Source organism: Pseudopipra pipra, chromosome Z, assembly GCF_036250125.1.
Source record: "Pseudopipra pipra isolate bDixPip1 chromosome Z, bDixPip1.hap1, whole genome shotgun sequence".
Lineage (NCBI taxonomy): Eukaryota > Metazoa > Chordata > Aves > Passeriformes > Pipridae > Pseudopipra > Pseudopipra pipra.
In genome coordinates, this window is record NC_087581.1 from 21,801,618 (window position 1) to 21,820,525 (window position 18,908).

Here is an 18,908-nt window from a genome sequence, read left to right on the forward strand (position 1 = left end):
CTTGCAATTACAGAAGTTTTGTTTCCTTTACCTGATTCAATTAAAAGGCACTTCTGGTTTTAAACAGAAAGAAACTTTACTTCCAACCTGGTGAGGTTTCACTTTTTAAGACACAGTTGCCAAGTTTATGAAGGTTATTATATGACATGGTGCTGTCAGCAGGAGTAGACTGGGCCGAGAAAACTAGAAATCCTTGTACTTTTGTTTCTTTAAGTGAAACAGAGAATATCCATGTGACAGTAAGGATTTATAGGTACCTTTGGAGCAATTTATTTTTCTTCAGGGCTAAAGAAGCAGCATTGTTTTTGGCTCACTCACTGTTTTCCTGAGCACACAGAACTGCAGCATCAGCACCAGGTTTAAGTCTGTTGCAGAAACTGTTGCCCAAAAAAGAGTAGTTAATACCATTGCCATACGAGATGAAGGGTCTGTAAGTCATTTTAGGTTGTATGTTTTTCTTCAGTATAAGGCTTGTGGAATTACTATTATAGCTTTTAAGGGTGCACATACATTTCTGCCATTTCTTTTTCTACAACAATACCATAACTGATACTGTACTTTTAATAACTGTGACTTAGTGAAAGAGGTAAACTGTGAAAAACCGATACTGTGGTGAACATGATGGTTTATTTGGTCACTCAAAGCTAAATGCAAACCCCACTCCAAGATGGAGGGACAAAAGTCAATTTCAGGAAGCAGACTAAAGCATACGGTGTATCACAGAAGTTCTGGGTGGCACCATCAAAAATTAGCTGTAATTTGCTACATATATCAGTTTTAGTCTTATAATTGGATCAAACATGCATAAGCAGATATTTTCCTATAGATAGATAAGTACAGCCTCCTTTTATTTTCATAATACTGTAGTATTGGCCAGCACAGAAACAAAGGATTTGCCTTAGACAAAAAAAACAAATCTAGATCTGATCAATGAAAATATATCTCCAAAACTGTAGTTCCAATACATTGTACTGGATAGTCTGTTAGGGGTGAGTATTGAGGTACAATTGTCTTTGCTTTGCTCAACTCTGTTTTAACTCTTGAGAATCTGAAGCAGAGCTGTTCAGTAGTGAATTTCTGGCATGATAACGATGATGACTTCTATGCCAGACCCAAAAGCAGTAAAGAGCATGCTGCTCACCAGGAGATCCAGTTTCCACATTTGACTGAGCACTGGAACAGATTGCCCAGAGAGGGTATAGAGTCTCCATCACTGGAGATATTCAAGAACCGTCTGGACGCAATCCTGTGCCATGTGCTCTGGGATGACCCTGCTTGAGCAGGGAGGTTGGACCAGATGACCCCACTGTTGTCCCTTCCAACCTTATCCATTCTGCCATTCTGTAAAAACAGCAGCAGTACAATTAGCTCAGACTTGTACTTTAAACCAAAAAACACCCACTGAATCTCATTCAAGGCAAGGTCAAGGGAACTAGAAGCACCAGTGCTGCACTATGGACTTAGCCAATTATGAAGTTGTCATTGACAATCTGTGTGGTCAGCAAAGCACATGCATAGGTCAAGAGACTGGAAATGCTGGTGTCTGTTCAGCAGAGAAGAGAATATATTGTACAACACGCCCAATGCCCATCACATTTGGCACACAATGAATATTGTAGCAAAATCAGTACTTGTGCTGCTCTGCTCTTTTGGATTTATGCTGCAAGATGTGGATCCAAGGAGACCAGGTTTTTACCTTGTGGGAAACAGACCTTTAGAAAAGAAAAGATGGGACTCCAGAGCCAAAGGTCAGAACACTACATGCCACTATGAAAAAGTTGTAGGGAGAAAAAGGTAAAGATAAGTTACCACTCATTTACTACCTCCCTGGCTCACAACCACAGCCCTTCAGTCTAGTTTAGCAAAACTGAAACAGACTGCTGACCTAGAAACTACAATGTGGCCATCTTGTTCCAAAGAAAGACTGAAAAAATCTTGTTGCTAGAAAATAAGAATAATAACAATCAGATTCAAAACAAAATGTTAGACTCTAACTTAAAAATAATCCTACTACTTCACAGACATTTAAAGTCAAAACTTTTACTTGAAAATATTCAGAAATATATGCAGTCTGAAGCATATGAATTCATCATTTAAAGTTCCACATTATTATGTCTCTGCTTTCTGAATCTAAAGATTTGTTAGGAAACCCTATCTCTTAACTCTTCATTTGCTTTTTTAAGACAAAAAAGAGATATTTTTACCTGCCAACATTCCCTTAAATATTGCTTCATAAGGGAGGTTGAGAGCAGTAGAAGAAATCTAGGTGTATTGTTTGGCTGAGTAGTGGGGGGGGGTGTCAGCGTTGAATTGTTAGTTAAGTGTGTTGACTTTGGAATTTGTTCTCATTATCAAGCTTTAGCATGATACACCTCCTAAACCAGAAACCTAAGGAAAAGGTTATTTCACAAACAGCCACAGGCTATTTCCAGAGCAAATGCGTGCAAAACTTCCAGCCATTCCATGAAAATAGATATATACAATTTGAATACCATCATGGCAAAAAGTAAGAGTTGTATAAAAAAAATGCACAAGCTTAAAGGCTTGATTTCAAGGCTGTGAAGAGCATAGTGGGCAGCTGAGAAAACTACTTTCTTCAGACCCCTTTTCTCCCCCTCGTGTTCTGGTGCATTCAGGCCCAAACCTTCCATACAGCTGGGAGCCTTGGCTCAAGTCAGAGCTACAGCCCTCTGCTGCCAACTTACTCCTGGAGCCAGATACCGTCGAAGCATCATCTTCTAAATTTGAGGCTCTAGATTCATACCCCAGTGACAGTTTCTACTGCATTGCAAGTTTTATCCATCCTAAAAACTTACTTTGTCTGTATATTGGGTTTGTATGGCCAGGTTTTGGCAGCAGAGGGGCCACAGGGGTGGCTTCTGTGAGAAGCTGCTAGAAGCTTCCTCCATGTCCGGCAGAGCCAATGCCAGGCAGCTCCAAGACGGACATGCCGCTGGCCAAGGCTGGGCCAATCAGAAATGGTGGTAACGCCTCTGTGATAACATATTTAAGAAGAAAAAAAAAAGAAGTTATTGCACAGATGTAATTGTGGCCAGAGAAGAGTGGAGTGAGAATACTGAGAAGAACAGCTCTGCAGACTCCAAAGTCAGTGAAGAAGGAGACAGAGAAGGTGCTCCAGGTGCTGGAGCTGAGATTCCTCAGCTCGTGGTAAAGCCCATGGTGAAGCAGTTGTGTCCTGTAGACCATAAAGAACCAGACGGATCTCTGCAGCCCATGGAGGAGACCCATGCTGGAGCAGGTGGCTGCCAGAGAGAGGGCTGTGAACCTGTGGAGAAACCCATGCTGGAGCAGGCTCATGTCAGGGACCTGCTGACCCATGGAGAGGAGCCCATGCTGGAGTAGGTTTCTTGGTAGGACTTGTGACCCTGTGGGGGACCCACGCTGGAGCAGCCTGTGCCTGAAGGACTGCACCCTGTGGAAGAGTGACCCATGGTGGAAAAGTTCATGGAGAATTGTTACCTATAGGAAGGAGTCACGGTGAAGAAGTTCATGAAGGACTGTCTCCTGTGGAAGGCACCCTATGCTGGAGCGAGAGAAGGACTCTTCTACCTTAGCAGCAGCAGAAACAACCTTGGATGGACTGACTATAATTCCCATTTCCCTGTGCAGCTGTGGGGGAGGAGGTAGAGCTTGGGAAGGAGGAAGGAGTCAGGAGAAAATGTTTTTAAGATTTATTTTACTTCTCGTTATCTTGCTCTGATTTTATTAGTAAAAAATTCAGTTAATATCCCCATTTTGAGTCTGTTTTGCTTGTGACAGTATTTGTTGAGTGATCTCTCTCCCGTACCTTATCTCAACCCACGAACCCTTCATTGTATTTTCTCTCACATGTCCAGTTGTGGAGGGAAGTGATAGGCTTTGGCAGGTGCCTGGTGTCCAGCCAGGGTCAACCCACTACAGCCTGAAAGAAATCAAATTTTGTGAATGTGGATCACCAGAGCAATGTGATGAAGAAAGGTGGGATATAGGTCATCTCAGTTACCAGTTCTCTTATGTTGCATAAAAGAAGTAACGTGAAAGCAGCAACATGGAGGACACTACATGTAGCTTGGCAACAAAAAATCTCAGAACTTCAGCACATGAAATAGGTGTCAAATCCTTTAGAAAGAGATTTTGGATTAACTTGCATTTGTCAATTTTTTTTACACACCATAAGTCAGTTCAAATTCAAAGTTGCATGTCTCTGGGTCTTCAGCTAGTGTTAGATTTAGCAGCATCTCAACTTTTCACAGTTATGATTTCACCACGGAGGATACTGACTTTCAGCAAAAGCTACACTTGAAAGCTATGAAACATTCATTTGTGGATTCTTTGTGTATAAGTATTAAAACAATACAGATCTCACTGCACATTACAGCATTTGGTCGAGTTGCGCAAGCCAGCATAAAGTTTGTTGCGACATTCATTTCCTTGATCAAAGCCCTTCTGATGAACTTCATGTTCAATTCAGATGAACAGAAGCAAGCAGCAGTGACGACTTGCCTGCCCCCTATAGCACACTAAACCAGCAATAAATCATGTCAGCAACATTTTTCCACACCAGATATCTGCTGCCATGACAACACTCCATATTTACAAAATAATCTTAAAGGTGTTTTAAAATTCTGGTTCACAAGATGGCAGCACTGATACTGTGTGCTGGTTTAATCTGTTTTATTCCAGCCACCCTTTATGTGGGTTAATCAGTGATTAAAGTCCACAAGGCAAGGTGCTGCTCAGGAAGCCTGCTCTAGAGCCCTAGCACAGCCTCACAGCCATTGCAGGCTGCTGGGCACCCAGCAGCGCCCAAGTCCTGTTTAGTGGGGGTCAATGCTAACAAAGCCCAAGCTGATGGCCACACTGATGCCTCATTTCCACCCCCCCCGCCCCTCCCTCCCCCCCTTCCTCCTTGGCCTGGCTCCAATCTGCCAGAGTCTGGAGAAAAAAGCTGAGGAGGCAGAAGTAGTGCCGGGAAGGGAGCTCGCCATGGTGGTGGAGTCTGAACAGCCACAGCGAGTATGTCTCCCTATGAAACCTCAGTTCTTCTCAGCGGAAACAGCAGTACTCAACAGGTTACCTAAGCAAATGCGGTGGAAATATTAAGTCAGTGTTCAAATGTCTCAGGAGAGAAAAAGTATCTGCAGAAGGTGTGGTCTGAAATATTCCTTTTTTATGAGAAGAATTGGTTTTTCACTTGGACGAAAAGGGGGTAAAAAGGATGAAATAGAGCAATCCTCTCCTAAAAACCTTGCAAACCCTGTGCAACTAAGTTAAAAAAAGTCAGATTGACATGCATCACCCAGCTGCACTGTCTAAACCTATTTTAATAGCCTTCTCTTCCAAATAGCAGCAGAGACCACAGCAAGAGAAACACAAGTATTTCCTGTGTTAGTCTGGCAGTGGTGGCTCAGTGGCCCCTGGAAAGCATAATTTCAGACAGATGACTCAAGTCACTAATGAAATTTTAGGTAGGGCAGACATGAGTTCTGTTGCAAGTCCATATGTAAACAAAAGGGATCTTCCTACAAATAAAATAATGCTTTTATCTGAAAAAGAGAGAAGCTGAATTTGACATATGAATTAATCTTAGTTTTTCATCAATCTGTGTAGACACTGATTTGATAAATAGAAGCAGACACAGCAGCAAGAGTATTTTTACACAGTACAGCACTTGTCCATGTTGCAAAACAAGTTATCCCCCTAAACACACCATTTTTGCTTTAGGAAAACACTGTGCAGATTCCAAAAGCATAGTTTAGACTTGCACATTAATACTGCATTGCTACATAGTACTGCAGTTTGATTTGCTCTATTATGCCTTCTGTAGGTGCAGTATGGTAATATAGTTTAAGGTACCCCCTTAAAACAGCATATGGTATTTCAGATTTACCAATTTAAAAGATTCTGGCCTGGAATAATCTCATAGTCTTCCAAGCAATCCACTTGAGCAGAAGAGTAGCAGAAGATACATGCCCTTGGCAAGCCACAGAAACGTTGCTGTAAAAAAATCAACGAGTCCTTGAAATACCCTTCACGCTTTAGTCCTTCACACAATAGTCCTACTAATCTTAAGTTACAGTTACAGTGAGTATTTAACCAAAGTCCACACCCTACCATGGCAGTAATTACTATCTAAATCTGTTGAAAATAGAGCTGTCGTTTCTATGAAGTGATCTATCCAATAATCATTTTGATGAAGCTTCTACTAAAACTAAACCACACATGTCTGTTAGGGAACATTTTATTAACCCTCTCCCAAAATCCACTGCATTATCAGATATGCTGTTTCCAGTAGCTGTCAAGCTAGCAACACGAGGAAGGATAGCTAAAGAAACATCAGAGCAATACAGTCATTTTTACATCAAGATCTATTATTCTGTGTATTTGTCCATTATCCCTGTAAAGTGCCTTCCATGCAAGTATTAGTCCTCAGCTGTCCAGAGGGATGTGCTACTACCCTTCTTTTCAGATAAGAGGACAGGCATAAACATTACAACCATTTCTATAATAAACACACTTTTGTAAGGTAGAAAGTTGACCCAGGAAAGTACCTCCAGTGTAGTTTCAACACAGAAGCTTGAATATTGTTTGGGTGTTAAAGCCTAGTTCATGATTCAAGACCAGCAACAGAAGGACACAGCTCTGTTTGCAGACCTGCACATTTACTTGGCAACTAATGCAGCTGGATCAGCAGGAACACCCAAAGGAGGTGCAGGCTAAAGATCGTGTTGAGGCCACACAGGGGACCTACGGCAGAGGAAGAAACCAAACTCAAACATGTCAGAATGCAGAGTGCTGTTCTGACTCCTTGACCAGTTCAAGTCCACCGGATCAGATGTGAACATTTATATATTACTGTCTAACTTTTGACAAAGGTTAGTTTTGTGAAAGCAATTAGCAGCAAGTATGCAGGTACAGAAAACCCAAAAATAACCCAAGTAGTACACCTACTAGACAGGCAGCTGGGACTCTTAAAGAAAGGTGCAGGACAGCAGCCAAGTCAGAATTAAAAGACATGGATGAGAGAACAAGATGTTAAAAGAAGTGAAAAGACTGAAAGAGCCAGCTTGTGAAAGGCTGAACTGTTGTTCAAAGCATTTAGTGTTATGTAAACTCTGTAAAACTGCAGCAAGAGGGAGTTTAAACTTTGTCCCGTGTCAAAAAGAAACACAAGATAGAAGAACAAAGGTAAACCCAAGGTATTTAGGTGAAAAATGCCATGCACAGCACCTACAATTACCTTCTTCCCTTTTCGTCTTCCCATGGTTATGCAAGAAATGCCCTCCACCAGTCCCAGTGGCTGGAGAGGCAGTACTCCCTTACCTACTTAATAACAATCTATAAAGTTATGAGAAGCACATGCATACAAATCAGCCCTGCTATAGATGAGAAAAATGTAGGCAGCAGTATAACAGCATTTAATAATCCACAAAGAAATGAAAACCCAAGAAATTAATTGTATTGCTTTACACTAGTGAAGATAAGCAGCCTCTCTATAACAGAAAACAGCAAAAATATTCACAAGTGCTCTGTTGCCTCAGCTTTATCATCAGAATATAAACTAATAACTGCTGAACAAAGCTTTGGATCCTCCAGGACCATATAATTTTGCCAGTTTCAAAACTAAGTAGTGTTTTCTACAGAGAGCTGAGGCAAACAGTTAACACTAAGGGTCACAACTAACATTTCTATATGATATAATATTTAGACATGAGCTCTTGGTTAAGACCTGGAAGCAGTTTTTCCATGGCAAGCTGGAATTTTTCTTGAGAACATATAACTAAAAGCTACATAAAATAGTCATAGGCATCTCAAACACATCTTTCTAGACAGCATTTAAGAGACAGAAATAAAACCATTCTTTTAAGAAAATGGACTGGAGAAATCAAGTGATAGAACAAACTATTTTAGTTGCAAAACTCTAAAATATTCCCTTGGAACAGCCAATATTAATGTAGTAAGGTAGCAATAGGACAGCAAGAAAGCTAAGCTGTAGTTCAAAGCTTAGGCTAGGAAGAAAGAACTGATTGCAATCAACCTGGTAAAAATTTAACAGTGCAATTAATCGTGTCATGCAACAGATATCCAGTGTCTGGTGACTGCACTTCAGTTTAAGGGTTTTGAGATCACCATACCCAAGATCCACATACACATGCCAATCTCTTCTCCAAGAACAAACAGTGATATACCCCTATTAGAGTACTCATCAAGTTATAAGAATCTACCATCTATGCCCCAGCATCCAAGTCAGTCAAGACAGTAAGAGGGGTATAAGGAATACTTAATCAGATAAGAGATTTCCAGTCACCAGACAAGATAGTAGGGACTGGCAAAAGCAGGCTACCAGGATGCCACTTGTTTCAAAGGCCACAAACACGTCAATGGAATATCAAGTCTGGAATGGAATATCCTCCTCTACCTTCCCACTCTCCCTCTCCCTGCCATGACTCCAAGTACCATTGCATAAAAATATGTTCTTCTGTCAAAAAGAAAAAAAGTTTTCCAGTAATTTGAATGGGCAAAGCATTTATCAGTATCTACACTGTTAGCTCATTCTCTGGCTGACTCACCCAGTAACTCAGCCCCCATATGTCCACGGATGACCCAGGCTCTGATGTCCTGTAAAACCATTCCCACTTCAACTGCCATTCAGGGCAAGCTGTGAATGCCCCTGGATATTCTGTGTCATCTTGTCAACCAGCAGCAGAAAAGCAAATAGGCAGGCAATTCCTTGCCAGTGGCCCAAAGCCAAATGGTGCATGCAGCAGCTGTACAACACCAGCCAGAACGTTACCGCCATTACTGGTCACATTGTTTAAACACAAGATGCCATATACAAGAAAAGTCTTATTAAACCCAATTTTGGATGTATAGGACTACTTACAGGAAACCACAGTATTTTATACGAAGTAGTAAACATAAAACAAAATACTTCTTTGTTTCCTTATTCAGGCACAGAGAGGAAATAAAAATGCAAGAAATTTAAAATCAGAAGGAAAAACTGGCAAGTTTTAGAGACTATTTCAAATCAATTGTTGAGCTTATGTTCTATAACTGTGTTTCCAGAGAGTTTTCAGTGTGCTCTAACCCTCTAGAAAACTTTTAGGTGCACAAACCCTATAGAATGGTTTGGTCATCGATTTTTGTAGAAGTAGCTTCTGAAAAATAAAAGGCTGCAGAAAAGCTCAGTAGATACTTCTTCAACCAACACAATGCCCTGTTTGGAAATACTCCTGTAGCACTTTTAAGATCTCAAAGTGCTTTCAGGCACAGGAATTAATGTAAAAAACTCTGTATTAAAAAATGGAAGTAGTGACAGTCATTTTTATTTTGAAATCGAAGTGAAACACAGGGCAGACATCCAGGAATCCTTAGCAGCCCCCTTTCATTAGGAAACTAACTTTTAGGCTGGTACAGCTCACTTTACTATTGCCACAAAAAGATGATAAAAAAGAACAAACATTAAAATGCTTTACAGGAGCTCTTGCTTACTTTTCTTCATAAACAGGGTCTCTAACCCTGAAGTCACTAACAATTTAGCACAGAAAAAAAACAAACCCTACACATATGAACTTGAACCAAAAGGTATTTTAAGTCAATTTACCTTGCTGCCAAGCCTATTAATGACCTAGCTACTTTGATCAAGGTAATCCACAAACCATCACAACTTGTTAACTCTCAGCCCTACACCGAGCCCTAAGCGACTTAGGTTGCTATTTTGACCTGTGAATTTTCTCCTCTTCTCATTTCTCTGCACAGGTACAGCACCTGCACAGTGCCATTCACGAAGTCTGGGAAGATACTGCTGCAGTTACATCCAGAAGCCACACAGTACTAAAACTGGATCATACCTTTTCCCTGTAAATTGTAAAAACGTGGTTTTGTATGGTTTTGGAATGGCTCCTGGGGTCACAGTAGGTTTTGCTGAAATGGTGAAACTAAAATTTCTCAAGAAATACTTACAAAAACAGACAAGAATGTTAGTATAATTGTGCACTTATTCCAACAGATACAAGTTGAAACTGAAAGAATACACAATTCTAACTCTGACACAGAGCACCTTCATCCTTAGACACTTCCCTTCATGTAAGATTTTAAAAGTATGTCTTACAGCACTTCCGTACATTTCCTTTGTTACCCAGTCAAATCCTTAAATAGCATATTTTACTTCAGCTTTCCATATGAAGATGCAACATAGTCAAAATGTCTCCATACTCTTATTTCTCAGGAGAACTTATATGTATATTCAAAGAAACTTAAAAGCCCAGTTGCTCCTAATTTTGAACATGAGTTATACTCAAACTGACTTCAGGGGTGCAAGTGTTCTTCCAAAGAAATGAAAAGCCCAGCATAAGTCCCATGTTAACTGAAGCAGAAGTTTCCTGTACAGAGGCGCAAGTTGGTTTTTCTTGCTAGCTGAAAAAAACGCCCAAAGACTCTCACAACAACTTTCATCTACTTCAAATGGAAAAAAAAAAAGGGGGAACAAGCATAGTCCTCTTGCCCTTCTTGTTCCATTATAACTGAGTCAGCTACTAGAACTTTGCCTGCTTCTAGTACCATCTTACAAGTAGGAGACGTTTGTGCAGACAGCCATTTCCAAGTTGCCTGGACTGGTGGTATGTTTTTTTCACCACACTATGATAAGGCAGTTTCTCCACAGTGGAACAGCAGAACTCCATCTGATTGCCTCATCCAGAGAAAGAGTGTCCCCACCTCCTATGGCATGAAATTCTCAAACAAGCCAGACCTCTGCAATAGAATCCAAAACTTAAGCACTCAGCTACTTTCAATGCACTTGTTATCAGAAGGTTGAAGATTTATTCCAGTGTTAAATGTCCAGTCCTTTGAAATTCATAAACCATCTTCAGAAGATACCTACGTGTGTCCTTCCTTACAGTCCCATCACCACAACACCACACATAGGTTGACCTACTGAGACAATACAATATCATACTAAATGCTTCATTTAAGAAAAAAAGAAAATAGTCAAACCCACATTTCAGCTGTTATGGATCTGTCAGAAGTAGGCTCCTTGTGAAGGAGATGAACAATCATTCATACCAAAGAAACCAAACACAGTACTACTGAATTCTTCCATGTAACCTGTAAATCCAGTATCTAGATGGGAATAATGTTTATAGATATGCACATAAAGACATCTGAGGAATTTTGATGCAAACATGAAAGTATCTGGGGCATGGCAGTCAAGCAAAACTAGTGCCTGGTCAAAGGGCATTAAGGAGCTGAACAAATCCTATGTATTGCCCACCTAGTGACTCAGCATTCTACCAACATTGATCACTCATGCTATACCTCTGCTTGGCACTGCTGCCTGCAAGCACATTAAGGTAATAGTTTAAGATGTGGGCTGGGGGAACTATAAGAAAATAAAATAAAGCACAAGCCAAACAGGGTGCACAGCTCCTACCTGAGCAGCAAGTTCAATCAACTCACTTGATGGCTACTGGAAACCAAAGTATTTAACTGTTTTTCCACTAATCCTCATACCTTATGTTGCCATTCAACAAAAACAAAATTATATTCATGTTTAGTAACAGATGGTCAACCTGTCTTTCAGACAAATATCAGACTAATTCTTTTATCCATTAACTGATCACAGCAAGTCTTTACTTTCTTTGGCTCCATGAAAAATAGCAGAATGCACATGGCATAATATCCTAACTCAAAGCCATCCCCTTCTTTCAGACAAAGAGCAGGACATTAGTCTCTTGTATATATCTGGACAAAAGTGTTTTGTCTTCACAATGGCTGGCCAGGGAAAGAATGTAAGCATTTATCCTTCAGAAATAAGTTTTCTTTTTCCTTACCAATTGATTTACCAAAATGTTAAATTAAATATAAGCTGTCTTTTCAATGCTACTCTGGCGGTAGATGTAATCTTAAGATGCAAACAGCTTGTTCACAAAATCCTGAGCAGTTTCATTCTACAACTATAAATATGTATGTTATTCTTGAATTATAGCATGGTTCTTTCACACAGCTTACTTTACATAAACATGACCTCTCTGCTCCATTCTGCCTTGCTTTGGAAAAAAAACCTTCCTGCCACTGAAGCACTATATGTGACAGGCACACCACATCTCAGGGTGAAATATTTACAACAACTGAAAAGAGAAACACCAACTGTGTGGAACAAGAAGGAGAGCCAAGAAAACTCTCGATTTAGAGGGAGACTAAACTTAGACTTTTTCAGAAAGTTCTCAGGTTTTTTTCATGCATTGCCTTTTTAAATTAATTTCAGTAGATACGTATTCTACTACTGACAGTGCTTAAAGGCAAATGATCAGCTCCTAATCTCTCTCATGTTGGGTGTTACGTTTAATTAGATTTTCCCATATGTAAATTTTTTTATAATTTCTATGGGACTCTAAATCAAACACAAACTTTACATGGACTTTTTCTTAATTTTAATTAAGATATTTGCTTACTTAAAGGACAGTACCATACATTAGAGTAATTGCTGTATGTCAGTAACCACACATCTGCCTTTATTTTAAGGAGTTTTATTAGCAAATGATGGTGAGCAAAAGTGAAACACTGTGTTTATATTGCCAACTACTACCATTCAACAGCGACCAGAACTCAGAAGTTGCCCTTGTGTTGTTTCCATATCTATTATTTAGATGAAATAGCAGCACTATATGTAAGAACAAAAACTAATCTGTACACAATTATAATTCTTCATTTTAAGGAAATCTGTCTCTCCTTGGTCCTCTGTCAAAGGGACTTAATTTTCTCTGACAAAATACCTGCGTGACAAAACTTAATCATAGTTTTCAGCAATTGCAACTGCCTTCATCTAGATCTTCTCATAAAGCTAGGAAAGGTGGTTGCTTTATTGTTGTTGTTTTTTTTTTTTTTACAAAAATTTCAACTCAGTCTATTCTGCTTTAACAAGACTAAAAATAAATTTTAGATTTTAAATTTTGTAATAACTTCTGTTAGTAGTATGTATACTTACAAGCACACGTGTAAGGCTGCCCAGCAGTCCTGCAGTTACCCAGTTGTGAATCCACAAATCTCGTCACAATGATGCTCCAGTCTAAGCATCGGAATTGTTTCAGCTCTGCTCAATGCATGTGAGTTTGCATCGCCAGAGTTTTCAGAAAGGAGACTGTGCACATCAAGGGAAAGCAGAGTGCTTCTGATACTCAAAAGAATCTAGAAATATTGAAGTAATGTGGATCCAACTAAGGGTCAGGGCTTGAAATACTTAAATGACTGAAGAGGAATGCACTGCAACAGCTTTTAGTTTTGCATAAATTCTCTCAGTTCAGTTCTTTGCTCTCCTAATGTCTGACACTTTTGATTTAAGGTTTTGTTTGGTGTTCATCTATGTAACATCTGGCACTGTGAACATCTCTTTAGCAATGCATTTCTGACCTATGAAGAACAGTTATCTGCATCAGATTGAACAATATCTGATGTTCGATGCTCTTTTGTTACAGGCTGGTGGAAGGGTAATCTCTTTTGATGGTACTTGTCGCCTCAGTGCATAAATGGGAAATCCCACTCCAGAAGTGGAAGGCAGCCAAATAATGAACCCTTCTAACTCCTTTTAAGTTACAAGTCCAAGATATGATCTAGGTTAGGGACAGTTAAAGGAGAAAGATGTCTTTCTGAATGAGTTTTAAATTATGATGAATTTGAGTTAAACACTGTATTTAATGGTCTTACCAGGAACATCTAGTTGTATTCTGGTTGCAGTAATCAGGAGCAGCAGAAGCAGCAAAGCACACTGCACTAAGGGGCAGAGCCAGTAGTATATCACACAGGGAAATGAAGTACACAGGCTGAACATTTAGACTTATCTTACTTAGTGCTGTGCTTAATACAGGTGGGTCAGTTTACATGCCAGTTTTCATTCACTATTTAATTTTAATACAGAACACAGAGGAAGATATGAAGTAATAAGAAACATGCTGCTCAGTTCATTTATCTTGGGGATACACTGTGTACTATATTCCAGATCAGGGTCAGACATCTGAAAGCATGATGGTTAGTAGCAAGTTACACATACATTCCCAAATTAGCAGAATTCAAGTTGATACATCAGCTAGCAAGAGGAGAGATAAAAAAGGAAAAGATAGTGCTTAGAAGACTGTTTATTTTCCCACAAAATCATACCTGTTGGCCTCTTTTGCCTTTGCCATTTTGCAAAGGAAAAGACTTTGACCTTAGTCTTACTTAATGTGGATGTCATCTGCCTGTGAAGGGCACTGGCCAGGAGCTCCATCACTGTGTGCCAGAATGAGAATGCCCTGAGCTGCTGCAGCAAAGGAGTTCTGAGGATGGCAAAGTTATTCCCTAGGACAGCCCTTTCCCAGGTCCCAATAGCAGCTCAAGGGCCACAAAGAACAAACTTTGGATTTTTTGGACAATGTGGTAGGGTGGGGAAGGAGACACAAAGAAGGATCTCATGCCAGTACATCTGAAATTCTGTCAAACCACCCTAGTGAGGCTAAGGATATAATTTCAAGGCCACTTTACAATACAGGTAGATGGCCACTGGTCAAGCTAACATGCTTCCTCTCTCTTCCCATTCTTGTCTGCATTTTACCTTAAATTTTTGGCCACACCAGCACCCTAGGGACAGCAGGGAGAATGGGACCAGGGAAATGATCTTGCTGAGAACTAATGCAACACCACAAGATGCATATGTTAGTGCTTGACCAAATCAATTCCCTGATCTGACACAGCTTGGCTGCATGAACTACTGCTGGCACATGACAGACATTAGAGAACAGGATTACCCACTCTGAAGTCATGAAAAATGACAGTTCAAGAAACACTGCAGCCTTTCTTTATGCCTTTTATTCTACCTCTGCATTTAATAAGCACACACACCATTATTCTGATTTTAAAATTGAGATATGCATCTGATATGCAGTTATTTCCTTTTTGTTCTTGTCAGCCTAATTTCTAAATAGCCTTTGGTTTGTTCGTGGGATTTTACAGTATGACATCATTTTCTGGCAACTATGTCAGGCCTAGCCTGTGAGTCACTTTGCAAAACAAGGGGGAAACCACGCTAGCGAAGAACATGCAATTCAAAGGTTTCTATTGTTCTCGTGAACTGTGGTGTTCACACAAATTCAGTCAACTGCTCAGGATAGAAAAAGTAGCTATAAATCTAACTTTGGACTCAAATGAAAAGGAGCATCTTGGAGAAGTGATCAGGCAGATACAATTGTGCAGTCCCAAAAACTGGAGCTACATGATCACATGCTTGCGTGGATTGGTTTATTAATGGTCAATACATAGCAGGTATGTGAACACACATTGAGCTGCAAATTACTTTACCTGCGTTTTCCAGCTGAGAGTTTCCACTGTGGTAAGCACCAGTTTCACTAACTTTGTGCACAAGGCAGGACTACAAGGCTTCTCTACTCAGCCCTGCCCAACCCTCCAATTAATCTACCTGGGAAATAGATGGAAAGAGACCCAGAAGACTATGAAAACAACTCATTACAGACTGTCTTGAGGAATAATGCTAATTATCACAGAAGTGTTTCCAGTTCTTCACTGTATCCAGACACTTATCCACTCTGAGAAGAATGTTTCCTTTTTAGTCACTAATTGGATCTTGTTTGTAAAGCCAATCTTTGTTTCTAAGTCTGTCACAGTTTGGGAACAAGGGTGCTATAGAGGCAGAAGATTTAAATGCCTCTCTACAGCTGACAGAGACACTAGAAACATTGTCCATAGATAAAAGGATGTGATACATTAACAGACGTTATTTTCCTTTTTGCTTTTATTTTGTAGCTTAGGTAAGATCTAACACTAACTCTTTTCAAGGTATAGTGGAAGCATTTGGTCTACTGCAACTGCAGAGTCTCATTTCAAACATTTACTAACCAGGAGGGCTATCTGCATGTTGAACGACAGGTTCATTAATTGCTTAAAGAAACATGTACTCCAAGAAAGAACAAGCTCTGCTCATCGAAAGCAATGGTACTTACAGGAGCAAGATACAGGTTTGCTGTACCAATGTCACTCTAGTTCAGACTGAAACTATTTCTCCTTCCCCAATAATAGGGTCTCTTGAAAACACCAGAAATGCTGTGACTGAGTTTGCAGTATGTACATCTTCATGCGACAACAGAAATAGACTTTCCCCAGGTTTTTCTACCCCTTGTCACTAAAGTAACTATAACTTTTTAAAATTAATCACAAATGGATGATTTATATTCAATTTATGTACTTTTCACATGTTTCTGCTCTTCATGACATTTACAAACTAATGCAACTACCATTAAAAAAAGCCACTCCCATGTTATTGTATTGTCTAGTGCACTCTACTTTCTTTTAAGTCATCTGCTACTTTAGCCCAGAAAAGGCCAAAGCTACACCATGTTCTTTCAACTCTAGCAGAGAGCACACCATCCTGAAGTATTTTTTTGCTCCAGTCACACTAACTTCTCCCAGCAGACAGCACTAGATCAGTATTCAGACACATGTACCAGATGGTCTCCGTGGGCCAAGAAGTCCTCAGCAGCAAAAAGCTATTGTTAAGCCAGCTCTGCCTTATCCCATCTTCACCCTGCCCTTAATCTGCCCTCAGCAGTCAATGAGACATCATCCAGACAATCATAACCTCTCCCCTCTGCTACAGCTGTGCTTCTGAGAGCAGAAGAGCAGCAGAGGGGCTTTCACTGTCTGTGCTTTTAGACTCATGTACAAGAGAAAACTCACATGTTCTAAGTGGTCATGTCAACCATAGCACCACTGCAGAATTGCAAACCTGACAGGTGGCAACAGGACCAGCAGAACAACATTCCCCTTTGGCTATTAACATCACATTTAGTCACTGAAAGCACAGAGGTCTTCGTGACGTTTTGGGGTTTGCATTACATTCAACTACCAAAAAAATTTCTCATCTTGACCTCTCATTTTTTTGCTACACTCACAGTAAGCTACATTAGCAGTATATTTCTTCTAAAAATAGTCACAAGACAGGCTCCCCAAGCTGAGTTGTTATAAATTTAGATGATTTTAAAGCTGTTTTTGAACATTAGAAAAATTACTCCATCCAACCAGGATGGTGTACTTTCATGCAGAGATGGAACAGGTTTAGCAATGCACAATTTGTCTTCTTATACAAATGTACATGGAGATTTTGGAACATTAATCATTTTAAGGCCAGGAAATCCTACTGGTTCCTGTATTTTGTAGTATTAAAAGCAAAATGCCTCAGAACAGAGAAAATTACTTTTGTTTTCTATCTGCATCTGCTTTTCTAAAATGAAAGACCATTGCTTGTAAATATACCACAATACACTAGAATTGCATGGTAAGCTAAAAGCAGTCAGATGGATCTTAACATCTCAAAAAAGATGGGAAAATGAGTCTTCTCTGCTCCTGTGGAGGTGGCAGAAGACAAGAGGAGAGCATGGCTTTCAAAGTAGTGGAGGAATGGCTTTGTCTAATTCCTGTGCTCCCTGAATCTGGGTGCAGCACTCATTCCTGCTCTTATTAAGCAGAACAGCTTTTTTATTAAAGAGCAGTTTCCCCAGCACTTAGTTGCCTGGAGAAGGAGCAGTAACCAATGCCCACCTGGGTGACTCAAGTCAAATCTGTTATACCCGCATGGAAACTGAAACCACAAGAGGAAAGCACAGTATTTCTGATGGACAAATAGGAGATCTAAAAATTACTATTTTTGGTTTTGTCAACCAGAATAAAATACTGCAGTTTTGTATGTACTATTTATGCTTATACTCAAAGGCCAATACTCAAGTTAAACCACTGGACTAGCCAGATCTGTTGCCTGCTTTGTTAAATCTTGTCCAAATACTTACAGAAGTGCTTTTTGTCTCACTACATCTGAAACTGGTTTTTTTAGGACCACATTCTCACCTATTTGTGTGAGCAAGTACCTTCATTTCATAGGCTTCTTCAGCCACTCTCTGAGAAGGGTTTGTCATCAAACAAGTGTGTTGGGCTTTACAGAGTAAATCCAATGTGATGCAGTTTCCTCATGCTATGAGAAGACTCAAAGCAAACAGTTTAAGACAATTCCAGCCTTGTATCTAGAAGGTTGCCTGAATATCAAAAATATGTCAGAGAACATAAATTGGAGTGACAGTTACACAGGCTGGACAAGAGATCCCATAGCTCTATACTTTGCTTCCCAGCACATTCAAAGAAGCATAAATATATTTATTAATTAGTCTCAAAATGCTTTGAGTCTCAATTTCTCAGAAGCTAATGACACATTGTTTTTAAACATGTAATTTCTCTGTACTGCCTACTTTAGAGGGCATAACCAGAGCTTGAAGAAATGTGACAGTTTTATAATTAGCTTCAGTTCTGGGTACCATTAGACCAATATTTTAGGTACAAGAATTCATGCTTCTTTGCACACAAACAGCATTGGACGCTACTTAAACAGCTGTTACAGAGCACAGTCATTTATCCCAGCAGTTGCATTGTTAGAACTCACAGGTGTGTGCATGTGGTGCAAAAGAAAAGCAGCATTCCCTAGGACTGAAGGCTCAAAGCTACTCAGTTGCTTCCAAAGGCATTGAAACACAGCACTTAGAATCATGTCAGGCTGAAATCCAATCAATACTTTTTTTTTTTATATAAATGCATCTAGACATTTTTCCATGCATTTACATGGAATGCATGAATGACTAAGAGAGACTAGTCTAATTATCCTTATGTAGTGGTTTGGACCTTGTTTTCCCCCAGAGGCTAAGAAAAGTGGTAACCCCCAAGGGGTGGTAACCCCTGGAAGTTTTGAAGTTTTGTCCAATGGGCGCTCCTGCAAAATGTAAACATTCCACAAGCTACCCGGAAGAGATGAGTGGTAGTTTGGTTGTTGTTGTAGGAGTGGAGACCATGTTGTAGAGCCACGAGGAAAGGGGCTTGGAGCCCCT

General features: G+C 39.9%; 1 protein-coding gene across 11 annotated transcripts in view; it reads right to left on the bottom strand.

The window, feature by feature from the left end:
- Nucleotides 1–18,908, bottom strand: part of IQGAP2 (IQ motif containing GTPase activating protein 2) — a 129,884-nt gene that overhangs the window by 66,642 nt on the left and 44,334 nt on the right. For 7 of the 11 annotated variants that reach the window (XM_064642042.1, XM_064642038.1, XM_064642034.1 and 4 more), the window contains exon 3: nucleotides 2,817–2,993. The exons of the other annotated variants lie outside the window; for them this stretch is intronic. In XM_064642042.1, coding sequence (XP_064498112.1) covers nucleotides 2,817–2,993 — 177 coding nt within the window. The remainder of the gene's footprint in view (nucleotides 1–2,816; nucleotides 2,994–18,908) is intronic. 11 annotated transcript variants of the gene reach the window in all.